This window comes from Phyllostomus hastatus, unplaced genomic scaffold, assembly GCF_019186645.2.
Source record: "Phyllostomus hastatus isolate PE091 unplaced genomic scaffold, TTU_PhHast_1.1 phas_contig_40, whole genome shotgun sequence".
Taxonomy (NCBI): Eukaryota; Metazoa; Chordata; class Mammalia; order Chiroptera; family Phyllostomidae; genus Phyllostomus; species Phyllostomus hastatus.
Genome location: NW_025333872.1, coordinates 89,484,914 through 89,504,099, shown reverse-complemented (window position 1 = coordinate 89,504,099; position 19,186 = coordinate 89,484,914). Strand labels below are relative to the sequence as shown.

Here is a 19,186-nt window from a genome sequence, read left to right as displayed (position 1 = left end):
CTTCCCTCTCTAAAAATAAATAAATATAATCTTAAAAAAAAAAGCTCCTAACGATAAGGTGAAGGATGACTCAAGCCACGTGCATGGGTGAACCCCTTTCCTCCTTCTAAGGACCCTGGAAGGCGCCAAGCCGGACAACAGAGGATTGCTAGTAAGTGGAGTGTGAGATGCGGGGAGAAAAGTGCAGTATAATGTGTCTCTTCTTTGCTGCAAGAAAATAAAAAATAAAAGTAAACCTAACATGCCTTTCACCAACTCCGTGAAAAGTGAAGAAAAAACTGAAAGGAGAAAAATAAGAGCATGTTCTTAATCTGCTTTTGTGCCATGTACTTCTCCAAATAAAGTGTCTAAATTCTTGATATAGTGATAAACAGTATTCCAAGATAGCTAAAGCAACTGTAATATAACATGAAAGGATTCATGCTTTCTGCAGGTGACAAAGGTACTGGTACTACTAGTATTTGAGTTTCATGGCCCAAGTTTGAAATTGAAGGGAATACTGAATTTCAGTTCGATGTTCATAAAAACAAAGATGAAATCCCCCCCCCAAGTGTACAGACCACCTGTGGATTCTATCTGCTGAATGCCCTGGACACCGGAATTCCCGACTTGGAGACGCACCAAGCTCTATTTGTATCTTCTTAAATACAAGATAGAATTGGAATATCAGCTCCTTTAAGTTTCTTGCCATCATGGTAAAAATTAACTTTCTGCACTAAAATTTACAAAATAAGGAAACAAATATAGTATTCCTGTCCTTCACACAAAGGTTAAGCAAATAGAAAGACATCCTTTTCATTTTCTTATAAAGTTTCTTCTAGTGTGACTCTTCTACATTGTTAAAATTCTAATTCTTTTTTTTCACTTGTCCCAAATTTTAATTTCACTTTCAAATTCACAGATTTTGAGATACTTCTATGATAAACCACTGTAATATTTTGTTGTGGTACAGGACACATAAAATCTCAGCCGAGAGAAGAATGGGGACATACTTTTATTGTCTTTGACCGGACTGTGGCCGTAGCGGATGCCAGAATCCTAGCCCCAGTGTAACGACTCTGAAGTGGAAACCACAGCAGTGCATGCAGTCAACAATGAAAAGCAGACCCTGCCGGTTTCTCTGGCTGGAATCTCCGTCCTGAAGAGTACAGGAGAAAATCTAGCCACTTCATTATGCTGAAGGATCTCCCCCTTGTGCCTAAACTTTGTATTGAACTCAAGCAGGATTGAAAGTCATTGGCATGGTGTATGGTACGAATTTTTTAAGAAAGGAGAAAAGCAACTTCCCTTCTTCCATAATTACTCAATATTGAGAGTTTGGGGCTATAAGTCTAATGTAAACACTATTCTTCTAGGAGGACCAAAGTAATTGGGTGCCTTCAACAATAAACAGTAACTGAAGACCTGCGAATCTTAATGGGTACTAAGTTACCTAAAGATGTTTGTTTCAGCTTAGTAATAGTAAAAATGGTGAACACTCTCCATAGCAGAAGAAAATATGGCCTAACTATACCATCAGATGTTTCTAGCCACTTGCCCTGGCTGGTGTGGCTCAGTTGGTTGGAGCATCATTCCGTAAACTGAAAGGCTGTGGGTTGATTCCCAGACAGGGCACGTGCCTGGGTTGCAGGTTCCCAACAAGAAGGAGCTGATCTGTGTTTCTCCCCGCTCTCTCTCCCTTCCTTCCCTTCTCTCTAAAATCAAGAAGCATGTCCTCAGGTAAAGAATGTTAAAAAACAAAAATGTTGTGGCCATTTTTTAAAAATCACATTTTTTAAAGAATTTTTAACAAATAGAAAATTGATCACAATACTGAAGGAATAAAACAGTATTCAAAATGCAGACATTTCTGGAAAAACTCCCAGTTACATATTTCTTTAATTCATTCAACCAGTGCTAGTTGACCTAACTGAGCAGGCTTTCTAGCAGATTCATTTCCTCCTTCAGGCTTCCGTTTAAAGAGCATCACCTCCGAGTCTGAAAATCACTTCAAATGCTGGAACTCATCACCTGTCAGTCATTCACTGGGCACCTGCTCTGTGCTCAACTCAATGTGGTGTGGGGTGGGGGGCGGCAAATACAGGAAGATGTGGTCAGTGGCTGCCCCCCCAAAATGTATGACTAATGGGAATTAATACTTTAGCAGCTTCTTCCATAAAAACTTGTTTTCCCTTCTATTTCCTAAAATACCTGAAATTGGGTGAATACATTAAAGAAACCGAAAGGCGCAAAGGTGGCCCGCCAAAGCACAGCAGGAAGGCGGAGAGGGATGTGAGTGGCGGTCTCTAACGGGATGGCCCCGCGTGTACTCACCACAGGCGGCAGAACTCCCCTCCCCGCCTCTGGTTTACAAAGCAAGAGGTCAGGTTGAGGGAACATTCAGGTGGCCGCCAGAGGATGCCAGAATGCCGCGCTCAGCAGGGCTCGTTTCCCTAGGGACATCGGGTTTGGGGATTGAATGTCGTTCGAGCTGACCAGAAATAACTTCTCCCTTTCCAGTAAAACTATGAGAATGTGACTTAGGTCACACAGTTGACAAGAAACCAGGGATTTATGAGTCCCAGACCACTACTGAGTCCCAGGTCATGTAACTGCTATCCAAGGAGAGGGAAGGAAAAAAAAACACACACACACACACACACAAAAAAAACCACTTCTCTCTCTCCAGGAGGAAATAATTAGTAAACTAGAAAAAAAATTATAAAAGTAAAATGACAATAACAAAAACTAACCAACCAGACAAAAACTTTAGGCGTTGAAAATATACCTCAGAATTAAGCAAAGTTTTAAAACAGTATGACCCTGCTTTTTTACTAGGTATGTGAAAATTACATCTATACATGGGGAAGTCTTAGAAATACATGTATCAAAATCTTAACAGGGGTATTTGAAGGTGGTAGAATTCTTTTCCTCTGCTTTACTCGTTTTCTACAATTTAAAGACATCACATGTTGTTTACTGTGTCCGACTCGACGTTAGCACTTCGTCCAGGCAATGAGACAAGCATGCGAAGACGTGTTCAGTCTCCCCGATCCCGGCATAAAAGGACAGTGTAGTTTTGTGGGGGCAGAAGCGCCAGGACAAGGCTCAGTGGGGTTTGGGGCAGTGTGAGCTTTTAGAAAATGGGTAGAAGAGGGAATTTTAATTAATCTAACTCTGAACTGTTCTCAATCCTCTCTGGGATTTTCAGAAAATCTAAGTTAAGGGTTTGAACTATGGTGATACTGCCTTTTGTGAAGGGTATCTCTTTTATAGAAACATGACCTTCAATTTGAACATGGGCTCTGACTTCATAAAGGTTTGGAAGCATTATTGCATTTTGTTAAACACAAAACACTGGCTGAAATTATGTTGTTAAAAGCTGAATTGTCCCTACAAATCTTGTTCATGTGCTGTCCTATCAAAAAGTCGCATAAACTACCATCTCCATTTAATTACTTACCTGCCCTTCATCCACATTTCCATTATACCTGAGATATTAAATCTATGTCTTGATAATACTGTATTGCATGAAGTTTGTGAGCTGCTGCTTTTGGGAGTTACTTATACTTAACCAAGTACGTACGGTATCAGCAGTTGAAACAACTGCAGATGCTGTTTTAGGGAAGTTCCCAAGATCACTCATCTCTTCAGTGACCCCCCCCGCCCCCCAGCTAACCTGAGCCTGTTTTCCCCACCATGCTACTCCACACCTACGCCAAACACACACGGGCCACATTTGCTGGAATGGAAACAAGTGGGACAGCAGGAGAGGACTGTAGGCAGGACCCTGTTCCGTCAAGTGAGTGGACTGAGGAGTCCCTCACTTTAGTGGCTCTTAAGGAGGTTAAGAAGCAGTTCAAAAACAAATGTTTTGCAAGAAAAGAATAAAGATAAAACTTCATCAAAACCTAAAACATCTGCCCTGGCTGGTGTGAGTCTGCAGACTGAGCACCAGCCTGAGAACCCAAAGGTCGCAGGTTTGATTCCCAGTCAGGGCACACACCTGGGTCGCAGGCCAGGTCCCCCTTGGGGGCCTGTGAGACAACTGATGAATGTATCTCTTGCACTGATGTTTCTCTACCTTCCTTCCCCTCTTTCTGAAAAAACAAATAAATGAATAATAATTAAAAAAAGACCCTTCTCTGCTGCAAATGATACCATCAAGTGAAAAGCCGCCCTAGCTGGTGTGGCTCTGTGGACTGAACACCAGCCTGTTAGGCAAAGGGTGGCCAGTTCAATTCCCAGTCAGGGCACGTGCCTTAGTTGCGAGCCAGGTCCCCAGTATGTGTGTTAAGAGGTAAGCACACATTGATGTTTCTCTCCCTCTTTCTCCCTCCCTTCCCCTTTCTCTAAAAGTAAATAAAATCTTAAAAATAAAAGAAGTGAAAAGCCAACCTACAGAATGGGAGAAACCATAGCAAAGTGTATCTGATGAAACTTGTATACAGAATATATAAAAACTTGTATAACTCAATAATAAAAAGATAATCTAATTTTAAATGGGCAAATAAAGGCATTTCTCCAAGACACACAAATGGCCAATAAGCACAAAAAATATGCACATCATGAATCATTAGGGTTATGCAAACCCAAACCATGAGATACTTCACACCCAGAAACATGGCTAAAATAAACACGGACAATAACAAATGCTGACAGGATGTGGAGAAATCATAGCTTTCACACATTGCCGATGGGACGTAAAATGTAGCAAACGCTTTTGAGAAGTTTGGCAGTTCCTCAAATCATTAAACACAGTTTTGCATTATGATCTAGTCCTTTCTCTCCTAGATATATTCCCAAGAGAGCTAAAAAACAAACTAAGGAAAAAAAACCTTGAATGTTCTTAACAGTATCCGTAAGTGGAAACCCACCGAAATGTCCACCCCCCCGATAAAAATGGTGTATCCACATGGGGCATGCCCACGCAATGGAGTATCAGTCAGCATTGAAAAGGTATGAAATACCAATACACACTTCACCTCCTGAACCTTGAGAAGAAGCCCGTGACAAAAGACCAAATGTTTTATTCCTCATATATGAAAGGTCCTACCCAGCAAATCCTGAGAGAGAAAGCAGATTATTGGTTGCCAAGTGCTGAGAGGGGCACAGAGAGTGACTGTTAATGGGTACACAGCTTCTTTTGGGGGGGGGGGGGGCCAATGTTCTGCAATCAGATTTCAGTACTGGCTGCACAGCCCTGTGAATACGGTAAAATGCTATACACTTTAAGTGCATGAATTATATGTGAATCGTATCTCAACAAAAGTTGGTTTCAAAAAAAAACAATCAACTGGTCCAACGACAGGAGCGCCCCCACCCCCGCTCAGCACTTTTTTTAAGGCTGCCTGACCCCTCTTCCACCGTGCCATCTTTCCTGCGCGCTGCAGAGTGCTTCCTCGCTCTCTCCCCCGTAGAAGGGAGTGGAGTGTTTACCCAGACAACCTATGTTCTTAAACAGTAAAAGAAATCCAGTGCTTTGGAAAATGTGTTACACTAGAGCTCACACTGTGGCTAAGTCAATACAAATGTAAAATTGTGCTCTAACTTCTGTCAAGTGTCAACAAATAATTCTAGTATGTGCCCTGACTGGAGTGGCTTAGTTGGTCAGGCATCATTCTGCAAAGCAAAAAGGTCACCAGTTCAATTCCCAGTCAGGACAAGGTCTAGGCTGTGGGTTCGGTCCCCATTGGGGATTGTGCAAGAGGCCACTGACCAATGTTTCTCTCTCACACTGATGTTTCTCTCCCTCTTTCTTCTTCCCTTCCCCTCTCTCTAAAAATAAATTTAAAAATTTATAAAAATAATTCCAATACACTCGATGTTTAAGTAACTTAATGTTTACAACAGGAACACACGTAGACGAGGACAGGGTAAATTTAAATGTGCAGGTTTATATAAACATTTTACCAAAAAAAACGTGAAACACTTAAAGGCATACACAACAGCTTCATTTAAGTGATACAACTTAAAAGCTGCTTTGGCACCTTCTGCAACACACTGAGTTGCTCCTTCATATGAACCTCATCTTAAGTCTTCCCTTCCTGACCTGCTCCCCTTGGAAAAGAAAACCAGTGTGACTCTCGGTGCAATTCGTTTTATTTTTTTAGTGTGAGAAAACATTCCCAGGTTTTTCCAATTTCATCTGCAAAAGCAACTGAGCTGAAAGACACTGTTTTTAAGATCTGACAGTCACCAATAAATGTGTAAGAATATAAAAAATGGATCGACTCCAAATTCAGTACACAAGTTCTTTCCTCTCTAAAGCATTTTTAAAACTTCAGAACAATCTAAAAATCTGTTCCTTTAAAACACTTGTCTGTTAAAAATAATGTATTTGTTGATTATAGGTATCACAAATAGAATATAAAAGGTACTACATTTTCCTTCAAATACCAGTTTTCCCATTCTGTTCAGTGTTGTGTTTCCTACCATCCATGCCAAAGGTCAATCAAAATCTCAATGCAAGCAAATAACACAGGCTATTGAAATGAAATAAAATTTAAGGACAAAATTACAATTAACTTATGAGGTAATTTTTACTTTCATGTGTTCAAATATCACAGTTGTAAAAAATGTCTCTCTTAACAAAGTGTATTTAAGATGTGTACTCTCACAGAGCCCTTACTTCTAGCGCTCCAAATAAGTTAAATAAAATTCCATGCTTCCCAGGATATCAAATACCATGCACCATTGTAATTTAAAAAGTTAACTTACTCATTTATATTATGCTTTCCGCCCAATTAAAACTATGCTCATGAAAACCACTTGAAAATATGCATTTAACCTGAAATAAGTTCCTTAGATTCCAGCAAAAATGTAAATGTCTATAACTAGCTTAATCCATCTATCTCCAAAACCACGTAGGGGGCACAACGTCCAGAGGAAAAAGCATCCAGTGCACGTGACTGAGCGCCAAGAAGCCAGGCTCCCCAGAGTGAACGCAAAGCATTCAAGTGACTGAAATCACACACTGCTTCTCTGCGGAAGCAGTGTGTGATACACTCTGTGGAGAACTGCCTGTCAGGCCTTTCTACATATACAACTCAGAGTTCCTAAACCCAGTCAGAGCGGACCATCAAACTGAAATATTCCGTATTTCCCAGTGGTCAGCCAGTGGGGCTCGGAAGCTGTGAGCTGCTCACCTTGCCCAGGGAGCAGACCAACCTGAACTTCAGCTTTTAACGTGCGGATGCTGCAGAGCGGGGCAGGATGGAAGCCGTTCAGAGCCTGATGGAACGGAACTGTGAACTCCCATTTTCTGTCCCCTGTCAACTTCCTGTAATTCAAATCGCCCTTGAATAAAATTAAGTGTGCCTTCTGCAGTTCGGCGTACAAGTCAGGAGCAACTTGAGACATCGCACAGAACTCATGAGGCAGCGTCCAAAACATATGATCATGATAGACCCACCTGCCCGCTTTAATGTAGTTTTCCCAGTCAACCCCACACTCGGACACCCCCTTATGATGAGACCGTTTCACTTCTTCGATCAGCCAGTTAAAATCATGTATGGTAGTATCAGACACAAACCATGGAATCGCTTTTCCATAAAAATGGACCTCGGTGGCCAGTTTAGAAAACAACAAGAAATCAGCTAATATTAAATCTGTAACAAGTTCAAAGCCAGAATTATCCAGAACAATATCCACTCTAGTAATAGATACATCTTCTCTCGTTTTCTTGTGATTGCTAAGTAATGACCAAAGTTGTTCCATGTCATTCACTAAAATGAAAGGTTTCAGGCCTTCCAAAGAATTTATTATGTTGACCTTCTGAGAACTGGTTTCCCCGCCTGACAGAGACAGGTCACACTTATTTCCCCACAGGGAAATCTGAAAAAGAAAAAGGACAAAACATTTACATTTCTTTTAAGTGACAAAAAAACATGTAGGATGTGGGGGTGGGGAAAAGGTTGCTGCAAGTATTCATAAATTCATTTCTATAGAACTCAATATAAAATGTCCATCAAATCTACTTAGTCTAGTAATGCAGAGACTATGTTTACATGGTATTGCATAAAAAGGTAAAACAACGAAACTTTCATTGGCCAATATTTGGTGAACTTTAAAAACTGGCTTGAATGATTTTAATGACCCATATCATTTAATCAGAATGAAAGCTTTTATATCTTGCAGATATGAGAACATGATTAGATGCTGTAAAAATAAGCTGCAAAGTTTACTTTTATAATTCACTGCCAAGAGAAAAATAAAAGTGCCTTTCTTCCTCTTAGCACCTTCTCTTTACCCCCGCCCCCCGGCCCCTGCAAAACTGCTCAATTTCTTTTAGTAAATCCAATCTCTGGGATTTAGTTCTCTAACTTGTAAAATAAAGAAACTGGACACGGTGATGTTTAGTCTAGAGACCCTTCCAACTGCAGTAATTATTCTACTTTAAATTGAAACAATACTCAAGCTTATTTTTAGGAAATGGCATATAATCCTATTTTTTTAAGCTATAACTAAAATTACATGTTTAGGAGTATAGGCTCTGAAATCAGCCAGTCCTGGGTTCTAATCCCAGGGTTTCCAATTAACAACCACTGGTACATTACATATGATCTCCAAGGCTCAGGTTATGCAACTGAAGAATGGGACAGTAACAGTACTAACCTTGTAGGGTTATTGTGAGAATGGACATGATGGGTGTGAGCAGTGTACCCAATAGCTGGCATGTGGATGTACTCAATATTAGCCAAAGGAGACTCTACTCTTGTGACTCAAAATAAGAGGAAAATGCATATTTCAACCAAGAATATTATTTTTGAGAAAGTAAATGAACACATGCACACATATATATATATATACTTATTTTTATCTTTGTTATTTTTCTTTCATTGTAAGTCCAAGCCTGAGGCGGAAACATCCGAGGGCGTGGAAGAGGCCTCCCCAGCTGAGGTCAGGGTCCCCGCCGGCCGCCCGCGTGCTTCCCTCACGCCACTCTCCTGTCTGTAACTAGTTCCGATCTGTGCCCTTACTTGATTGACTACAGGCCCCCAAGACTACAAGTTCTGTGACAGCAGGGACTGGTCTGTCATTCTCACCACCGCATGCCTGGCATCAAGAAGTGCGTGACAGCATGGACACCAAACTGTTTGTGTGGACAGAGGTAGAGTTCTACGGCTTCTAAAGACAGATCCGTGTTCCCGCAAACTGAAACCCCGAGCTCCGTGCAGGAAGTCGGCCTGCTGGGCAACACGAGCACCGACGGGGAGCGACTCTGGCCTCCCCTCCTGGGCAGCAGGTGGCCGGAGCAGGTGACGGAAAACAGACTGGTGCTCCTCCTCACAATTTAACTTACGGGACAAAGAACCTATTCAAAGACTATGAAAGAATGGGCTGCTATGGGTGAAGAGTAACACGCTGCTTTTCTTTTTTTTAAATTCTAAGCTAAGCACAGAGAGCAGTTCCAAGGGGAAAGGATTACTAGGTTTGTTGGCAATGCCCCAGCACCCTTTCTCCCAAACTCAGAATAAGCCCTCCCTCTTCACCACTCAGCTTGCATTGCTCGCCCTGAACCTTTCAGCAGGACTTCAGCATGTCCCGCAGCCCATCCCGCAGCCCGTCAGCGCGTTCTGAAGCCTCCACTTCCGAAGGGGACCCCGAACGAACCTTCTGACATGTAACACTTCTTATGCTACTGTCCTGGCCCTGTCACCCCTCCTGCGGGTCATCTTAGTAACTTGGCTTCTACCCTGAGCACCTCCAGTCTGTTCTCGGAAGCAACCCCTGAAACAAGTCATTCCACGTTACTCCTCTGATCCAAACTCTCCAGTGGCCCTCCCCTTGGTATTAGGAATCCAACCCAGGTCTTTCCCTTGGCTTCCTTGGCGTTCTGAGGCCCCTCCAGCCCCTCCCCTCTGACCTCTCATTTCCTACAGGGTCCCCTCCAGCAGGCTCCCCGCTCCAGCCCTCAGGGGGAATGATCCCCCCACCTCCGGACACGCCCCCGGGGCCTCCTCCTTCAGCTGTTTCAGGTCCTTCCCCGAGTCAGAGTCACCGTCTGAGCCCGCCCCTCCCCGGCAGCCCGCTTTACTCCTGCCCCCTCCCCTGCTGTACTGCTCTTTATGACATTTCCTAACATCCTTTTCTGCAAATGTTTCTAACTTTTCCTAGGAAGTGAGGGCTGGGGTATTACTGTGTAGAACTAGACATTTTCAAACAGTGCTGCTCCTAGTAACATAAATTTAAGGACTTTTTGAATGAGAATTTAAAACTAAACTTAAGACAAAGGCAGAAATGTAGTAACACCACATTAAACAGGACGCTGTTTCTACCGCACGATGACGAGAGCACATTCTGCGTCCCACGCTGTGCAGCACTCACAGGAGTGAACCCAGTTTCCCACGCCAAGTTCCGAGGCGTACGGCACCACCCTCACTTAACAGGATGAGGAAGCTAACTCAGAGACACTGAGTAACCTGCCTCAGGTCCAGCCGCAAACAAGAGCTTTGCAAAGCCAGCATTCAAGCCCAAGGCGGGCTGGGCTGACCAAATGACTGTCAAGCATTCTCCCAAGAATGACAGAAGCTACAAAGCCACTAAAACCACCTCCAGTTGGGGTAGAAGAGATTTCAAAACCCATTTTCAAGAAATTATATGGATTTTCCATCTCTTAAATACTACTACTAAAATAGCAAATGATCAATTATGACTAATATGACAAGGTATATACATGCTTTGTTGTTAAATGTGTACCAGTCTCTTTTTTAACTATTTGTATAAACGAATATACTTGGGAGATTAATTATCACATTTACCTGAAGAAGTTTAAAAAACTCATTTTTCAGCTGATTTTCACCTAGGTCTTCAATAGTTTTCTTTAACTCTTGCAGGTGAATACATAAAGCCATGATAGGTTCCTGTGACTCAAAGAAGTTTTGCTCTTTTGATTCTCGGAATACATCAAAGTCATCGATTGGTGGACTAAAGTAAAAGAAAAACATAAGTGAAACATTTATGTAACCGTACCTTTTCCCCCCACCCATTTGAGTAACTGCAATTCTTTAAAGGAAAGAGAACAGTAGCATTCAGTCTCAAAAATTACTGGTAATAGGCACTAGATATAACATAAGATCAAGTTACGTTACACAACAATAATCAAAGTACACAAAATCCCCCCAACTCATTTTAATTGTCAAAAGTTCCCTAATCAAATATTTTACTAATGTATTTAATAACTAATATTTTTATAACAAATAACAAGTAAATAATGTATTTAATAACTAATAATATTTTACCAAGTATTTAAATAACTAATGACTACATTTATAATTATTTAGCTTTGACTGGTGTGGCTCAGTAGACTGAGCACCAGCCTGCAAACTGAAAGGTCTCCAGTTCGACTCCCAGTCCGGGCACATGCCTGGGTTTCGGGCCAGGTCCCAAGATGAGGGCACATGGGAGGCATCTCTCCACATCAGTGTTTCTCTCCTTCTCTTCCTCTCTCCCTTCCCCACTCTCTAAAAGTAAATAAATAACATCTTAAAATAATTATTTACCCAGTAGGGTTTCCAAGGCAAAAGGAGGAAGAGAAAATTTCAAGACAATTCCTTTAGTTTAACAAACATTTTTGGGGGTGTTCAATGTGGCAGGTCCCAAGTAACATATAGACATAAACAGAATATTTGAATATAATGTAGTAATTAGTCGAACAGAAGCATTATGGGACTCAAAAACTACTTAAGATAAATGAGATAATACAATGTAAATTTTATTATAATGACCAATTTTGATCATTTATGTGTAGGTGTTTCATTTACTTTTTTTCCTGACAACTTTTATTCCCAAGCTGAGTCTGACCAATGGTGATGTGCCTACCATGGCTACATCTTCGTGCTGTCCAATGAGAGTTCAATAATATTCATACCAGCCCAAGAAAACCATAACTAGGGAGCCATAAATGCTGACAGAATAGCCTTTTCAGAATCAACTATGAACGACATTCAGATTACCTGAACCCCTAAATTAGCTACTTCTACCCAGGGGTCATGCACATTAGGGGAAGAACAGTATGGCTGAGTCGCGGGGCCGAGTCGCTGGGCCCACGAAGAAACCACCACCTACCAGAACGCCCACATGCAAACGACCGCCGCCTCCTTCCAGCCAGTCCCCCCGGGGGGGAGGGGGGGGCACCCTCATCCGAGGATGCTGCCATTGCTCAACGCACTTCTGGAATTCCTCCTCTGGAATCTTCTTCAGAACCCGTGGCACGTTATTAAACGTCCTGTCAGTGACAGCGTGTCTTCATCCTTTGGAGTTCATTTCTTTTTGGAAACAGCCAAAAGTCACTCAGAGCAATTTCAGTAGAAGTGTGTTAATCAAATAGAGTAAAAAACATTTTTGGTCAAAAATGAGGAGTAACTAAAAAAATGAGACTAACATTCTTTATGAGGCTTGTACACTGGCTCTGAAAAAGTTCCAAAGGATTAGAAGGCGTTTTTAGCAATGGCAGCATTGCTGAAATAAATCAGTCCCTCAAGGCGACTTGTAAGGATAAAAATGACTTTGATGCATAGGTTCACGTGTTGGGGTCAGCAAACGAGGGCTTGCAGAGCCGGTCTGGCCCACCACCTGTTCTGTATGACCTACAAGCTAAGGATGGTTTCACATTTTTGAATGGTTGGAAATAACCTAGAGTATTCCATGTCACACGAAATTAAAACCTCAGTGTCCGTGAATGAAGTTTAACTGGGACACAGCCACGCTCACCCGTCTCTGCGACACGGAGGGCTGCCGCTGCACTGCAGTGACACGGCTGAGTAGCTTCAACAAAGACCACGGGGACCTACAGCCTAAAATATATACTGTCTGAAATGTATGTATACTACACCAAAAAAGTTTGCCAACCTTTGTTCTAGGGTTTTACTAACAAATCATTTGTTCAAGTCACACCTCATGTAAGAATAAGCTTTATTTCTTGTATTTAAGAGTGAACTCACTTAACTATATATGATTTCCGATGTTAAAATGTTTGCTATTTTAGAATCTACTGAAGCTGCACATGTACATACACTATGTATGACCCAGTGGTCCACTCCTAGGTACGTACTCAGCAGAAATAAGCACACACAGATGTTCGCCAAAACACGCGTTTTGAGTGTTCGCAGCAGCACTCTTCCTAAGAACCCCAAACTGGGCACCCCTCAAATACCCATCAACAAGAGAACAGGTAAACAGTGTGGTGTATTCACACACTGCAACACGATGCAGCTACGAAAACCAATGATTTACAGTTATATGCAAATAGTGGATCAATAGATGCGTCTCACCAACGTCATGCAGAGGGAGAGAAACCAGATACAAAACTACACTCCATGTAATTTCATTTAAATGAAATTAAAAAACAGGCTATACTAACACAGGTCAGGACAGTGGTTGGTTATCCTTGAGCCGCTGTGATGGGATCCTACAAAAGTCTGAAAAACCTAAAACTTTTTTTGGTCGCTTTGGAGCTGTCAGGACAGGAATTCCTCCTGCAAGAGCCCTGACGAATGGGACACCTGAAAACGACTTGCGGGCCGGTGCTGCTGTGGGCCGGCCCCCCTTTCACTGCCCTGCGACCTGAGCTCTGTCTGGGGCACCGCCACACAAACCCGCACCCTCAGGTACCTGCCAGGGGACTGGCGTAGGAGAGAGGGCTACATCCACTGCCAACCGGTATTCTCATCCCTGGAACTCGGAGCTAAGTTTTGCCTCTGCCCCTTTTAACAAGCTCTGCTTGTCCTGCAAATGTTGACCCAGGCTGTGCAGATTCTGACATGTGACAAGAAAACCGGATGCCCAGGCCCCACCACTGAAAAATTAAATTATCTGTATTTCTTTTAATACAGTGATTTCAAATTCTGCATATAAAAAATATTCTCTCCAACTGGGTTACATGCAGATGGGTTTGTGAACTTCTGTTCTAGATTTTTTTTTTATTCTCTGACCTGATCCACCTCTAAAATAAAACTCAGAAACGACATGCATCTTGTCCTTCTAACTTCCACACTCCACTAAACCAAACTCCATCACCCAGTCTTTCAACCCCTCAGCATCTTTGGCTAATACAGATAAGTTTGCAAATCATAAAACACACACCCAGAATTTCAGATTAACCCTTGTTCCTGACATACATGCAAATGTGCCACTTGGGAAAACGTCTGACAAGGGCTCCCATCCAATGTACACAGACGGAGCACAATACTGGCTCTGCCACCCACTAGTCATGTGACCCTGCGCAAGCTGTTCACCTCTCTGGGCCTCAGACTCCTCACCTGTAAGATGGAAACCATAACACCATCCACGCTTCACTGAGCCGCAAAGTAACCGGAACGTAGGTGGTACTCAACGTGCAACACCCCTACTATCAGCTACAGTCTTTTGCCTGGATGCTTCTGTGTGCCAGGGAGTAGGCTAGACTTTTAACACGTAGTATGTTTTGCTTTTAGAACTGAAGTCCTAAAACATACTTATTCAGCAAAATCAATAAATTATAATTTATAAAGATTATAACAGAAAAAGCTAATGAATAGACTCAAATTGATGCATGTTTCCCAAAGTTATTTTTTAATTTTACTTTCAGTGCTGGTTTGACTGATTGCTTTAAATCATACTATGCTATGTTTGGACAGACACCAAAAGATTCCTCTCATTCCGCAAATCTGTGTTTTTTAACCTGTGAGCTAAAAGAACAATCCACGTTACCTTTTCTTCTGCCCTATTAAATCAGCTCGTCAGAATTTTTTAGGAAAAATAAATTAATATACACAAGTGTATAAAAAGTTATTTGGAACGTTTGTTTAACCTTTAGTCTTTTTCTAATCTAGCCATTAAAAAAAAAAAAGGAAAAGACAAAAAGGCCCTGGCCAGGCGGCTCAGGTGGTCAGAGCGTCGTCCCTGTTCCTCAGGATTGCAGATTCCACCCCCAGTGAGGGCTCACACGAGGATTAACCAATGAATGCATAGTAAGTGTAAAAAAAAACTATTGTTTCTCTCTCTCCCCTTTCCTCTTTGCAAAATCAATTTAAAAATAAATACATAACTAAAACAGGGCTCAAGATTAAGGCAGTGCTGAAACAACTGACTGATTCACTGCTATTGATTCCTTATCCCAAACGGACATGTTATCTATTTTTTAAACAAAACATGCTTACTTTGTCCCATCTTAATTTTTAAATAATTATTTAAAATTAACATTTTTTCCTCAACAAGTACAATGTATTTTACTCTAGAAGAAAAGTATCTTCATAAGAATTTCTAACTTGTTCCGGCGCAGCGGTAACATCTGCAGAGTGTCCAGCAGCGTGGTTAATATCTGCTGACCTGAATTCAGGTTTGCACTGGTTTCTATTTTTAAACTTACCACTTTATCACCTCAAAAAGAGAATAAACTATCTAAACAATTACTTGATGATTATATACTTACCTCTGGATAACTGCTTCATGAATTCTACGATACATGTAGCATTCCACAAACAGCCACGGTGAGTGGAACCACCTTGCTTTTCCATCACTGTCATTTAAAAGACTCTGTTGATATTCTAGGTACTGATTCCATATGTCAGTATCAGCAAACTTCTCAACCAAGGGGGTAATTGGCTTATCTGTTTGTAATTCATTCCGCAATTTAGAAAGAAGAGAAATAGCTTTCTTTTCAGCTTCCATGCCTTTCTGCAGAAATATGGAAGAAACATTTATATATTTAAAAATATATACATAATCTATATACAAGTAATTAAATTGTATATATAAATGCTTTACATATAACATATAAATGAATGATTCCCCTAAAGTTACACATTTTTATGGACCTATACTTAAGAAGGAAAAAATACTATATTACCTAATTACATGTTATGTCTTCACAAACTAGTATAAACATTTACATTTAGAATCTTTTAGAAGTTTTTATTTATTTTTAGAGTGGGGAAGAGAGGGAGAAAGAGGAAACATCGAGAGGCTGGGTGCCTTTCCTGTGCACCTCCATGGGTGACCCAACCACAACCCCCTGACCAGGAAGTAAACCAACAAGCTTCTGCTTTGGGAAAAGAGGCCCAACCAACTGAGCCACACAGGTCAGGGCTAAATTTAGAATTCTTAAGCTGAAAATCAAAGTACACACCCAGATATACAACATTATCCTGCTTATCTATTCTGCTTTTTTTTTTTTTTAAGTTTCATCTTATGAACAAGAATCCTTTCATTATCTACAAGTGAGATGACCATTATCTCAGAGGGGGAACTGATTACTATGTTTCTGTTAAAAGATTTAATAATTAAAATTCAAATAATTTCATACCTCTCCATGTTTCTCAAAAATTTCACTTTTATGTCGATGCAATGTATCAATAGCCTTGGTTAAGATCTGTGGTATTCGGTCTTTAATTGTAAGATATGCAAATGATCTAGAAGAGAGAATCACAAACATAATTAATATATTACTTAATAGCACTAATACTAGAAGATGGGTCATCTTTCAGTTTCTGAATCACCCTATTTAAATTAAAATTCCTTTCCATGCAACCAATATAAGGAAAACCAACAATGTCTGGCCACTACACTAAGACACAGGAAAATCTGAAAACTTCTCCAGTGTGTCATCAAAGCCGAACAGTCTTTGTGACTCTAACCTCAGATTCTCCCCTGGAGTTTATTAAATCATTCTTACCTTTCCCATTCTATTCCCTTTATTTTCCCTACTCAGAAAGTAGTTTTAACGATGTGACTAGGACAGAAAAAGAATCACCTAAAAAGCAAATAGATTCTCTCCTCCCATGTCAATTACTAAGTGACATATCGCCTACTTAGAAAAATGAATGAGACGAGGATATAAAATGGCCTAAAGACTCTACTGTGCTAGAAAAACATAAAGATGAGTTTGAACCTGCTTATTTTCGCTTAGACAAGTTTAATTTTCAAAGGCTTTTCCTGCTACCTTCTCTACCTGCACAATTATCCCTTCTACCCTGTTTTGTCCCTCAACAAAATCAAGGCATGTTACCATCTCACACTCCCAACCAAAAAAATAGTTATCAAAGAAAGTTAGAAATAAGGAAAAACTTGAGTATACTTGCATAGAAAAAAAATAACAATAGTCCTGATTTTAGACATACAAAAATCAAGATCTACAGATTATCATTTTAGATGTAATTAGTTTTTTTTTAAAGATTCTATTTATTTATTTTTAGAGAGGGAAGGGAGGGAGATAGAGAGAGAGAGGGAAACATCAATGTGCGGTTGCTGGAGGTTATGGCCTGCAACCCAGGCATGTACCCTGGCTGGGAATCGAACCTGGGACACTTTGGTTCGCAGCCTGCGCTCAATCCACTGAGCTACGCCAGCAAGGGCTAGATGTAATTAGTTTTTAAAGAAAATACATGACAAAGAAAACGCAGGCCTTAGTAAGTGGTGAAATTCTGTGCAGATTTTTTAAACAGAGCACAAAACTTAGCTGATCATTTCACTTCTACTTTCAGATCATCAGAGGCAAAGTAAAAACAAAGTTGACACAGTAATTTTGAAAATACCTCTGCCCAACCACCTATCCTAATTTTAACTTGGGATCATCACACATACAAAAAACTCTAATATCTTACTGAAGTTTTTGAAAAATATTGGGTTACACTCTCAGTTTTTCAAGGTTTCCTCAAATGATAGCTATAAAATTATAAATAGTAAAAAAAAAAAAAAAATCACAAAATACTGATTTTGTGGCACTTGAGTAACCTAAACAGTGATTAGGTTTCAACAGGTGTAATTACTACTGTGACCAGAATTTAACCTTTAAAATCACTACTAATTCCTTGGAGGAAGAGTAGGAATATTAAATGAACTGACACTCCAATTTTCCAAGGCAGTTGATACAAAAAGAAGTGACAGTTCTTGGAAGACTGTACTTAACTGGAAACTGCGTATTGCTGTTTTTCCAGCTACTAAATTTCCTCAGAGGCCTGAAGGCTGGGGCAACAAGGTCCCGCCTGGGTCAGAACTTGACTGTGAGTCCAAAAGAGCCTGGGGCTCAAACTTGAAGCAAACACCCCCTGTACCTGCACAACCTGAGTGCCCGCTTAAATGCTGGGCCACTAGTACCTCTCAGGCCTCAGTCTTCTCCATGTCAAGCCACTTTGTTGTAAGAATTCTTGTGTTTCGCAGTATTTTGGAGTAGGGACGCATGTCAAATATAAATTTGGCCATTCAATTTATACAAATGGGTACTTCTTACGGTGATCCACCCAATGTCTAAAAAGCAATTTGCACACTTTATAGTGGGATTATGAATTAATCTGATCAGCAACCGAAGAAACACGTTTCTCGATAGATCTGAGATTCCTTACTTTTGCAGAGACTTTTAACACCCCTCCCCCAAAACTGCGTTTATTGCAACATTGAAGCCACGCTCTCTGCAATACCCAGAAAAGACGGCAGAAGAGGCATAGTAAACTCTCACGGCAATCAAGCAAGAGTTAAAAAAAAAAAAAAGGAACAAACCACTTTAAAAACAAGTGAACTGCCCAATACAAATTAATATAAACCTATTAAATGTTTAAATGATCACTGCAGGGAGAGGTGGGGTAACTGGAGAATTTCAGCACCGAGCTCGAAGTCCGTGTTGGTGTTAAGAAAAGAGGCCACGAAAGCACCCCAAGAAAGATGCTGCAACGCCGATCCGAGTCTCCCAGTCTCGAGCACGTCGAGCGGCCACAACCAGGAGACTCAAGTCTCCGGCCTGCCTCGGGCCCGCCTCCGCGCGAGTCCCCGCCGCAGCCCCCGGGGAAGCGGAGCCCAACGGCAGATCTGAACTCGCAGCCGGGGGCGAGCGGGCGGCGTTCCGCCCGCCGCAGCTTCCCCGCGAGGCCGGGCTTTACGCAAAAGTGGGGACGAGGTACAGGAGCCGAGGGGCTGAGCGAAGAAAGCGACACAAACCCTACGTCCTGTCCGGAGAGAGACGCCGGCGGCCCCGCCATCATCACCTTCCCAGTTCCCCGCGCCAACGCTAGGATCTCCCCCGCCGCAGGACGAGAGGCGGTGCGGCCGCGGAGGAGGAGCTGAGGAAGGCGGGCTCCAGTGCTTTTAAAAAAAATGCTTTTGAACAAAGAAACTTTATTTGGTGCCCCTGGGACAGACAAACAATGACCGGCTGGAGGCCTCGGAGATCTTCCGGGGACGAAGGCGGGGAAAGCGAAGGGCTGCAGGAGAAGCGGAATCAGGAAGGAGGGCGGAA

General features: G+C 41.6%; 1 protein-coding gene across 1 annotated transcript; it reads right to left on the bottom strand.

The window, feature by feature from the left end:
* Positions 1-5,856: 5,856 nt before the first annotated feature.
* Positions 5,857-19,042, bottom strand: ARMT1 (acidic residue methyltransferase 1). The gene is made up of 5 exons (XM_045843126.1): positions 18,889-19,042; positions 16,265-16,370; positions 15,392-15,636; positions 10,743-10,908; positions 5,857-7,815 (listed from the first exon to the last, which is right to left on the bottom strand). The coding sequence occupies exons 1-5, from the start codon at positions 18,930-18,932 to the stop codon at positions 7,048-7,050; spliced, it is 1,329 nt and encodes a 442-aa protein (XP_045699082.1). The 5' UTR covers positions 18,933-19,042; the 3' UTR covers positions 5,857-7,047.
* Between the last annotated feature and the right edge of the window lie 144 nt (positions 19,043-19,186).

What these genes read in the sequence shown, in the direction of transcription:
- ARMT1 (XM_045843126.1), bottom strand. Translation starts at nt 18,932, where the DNA reads ATGATGGCGGGGCCGCCGGCGTCTCTCTCCGGACAGGACGTAGG. An exon ending in CATGAAGCAGTTATCCAGAG is followed by an intron (nt 10,909 to 15,391) that starts GTAAGTATATAA and finishes CTTTTACTTTAG; the next exon opens with TCCACCAATCGATGACTTTG. An exon ending in AGTTTTTTAAACTTCTTCAG is followed by an intron (nt 7,816 to 10,742) that starts GTAAATGTGATA and finishes TTTCTTTTTCAG; the next exon opens with ATTTCCCTGTGGGGAAATAA.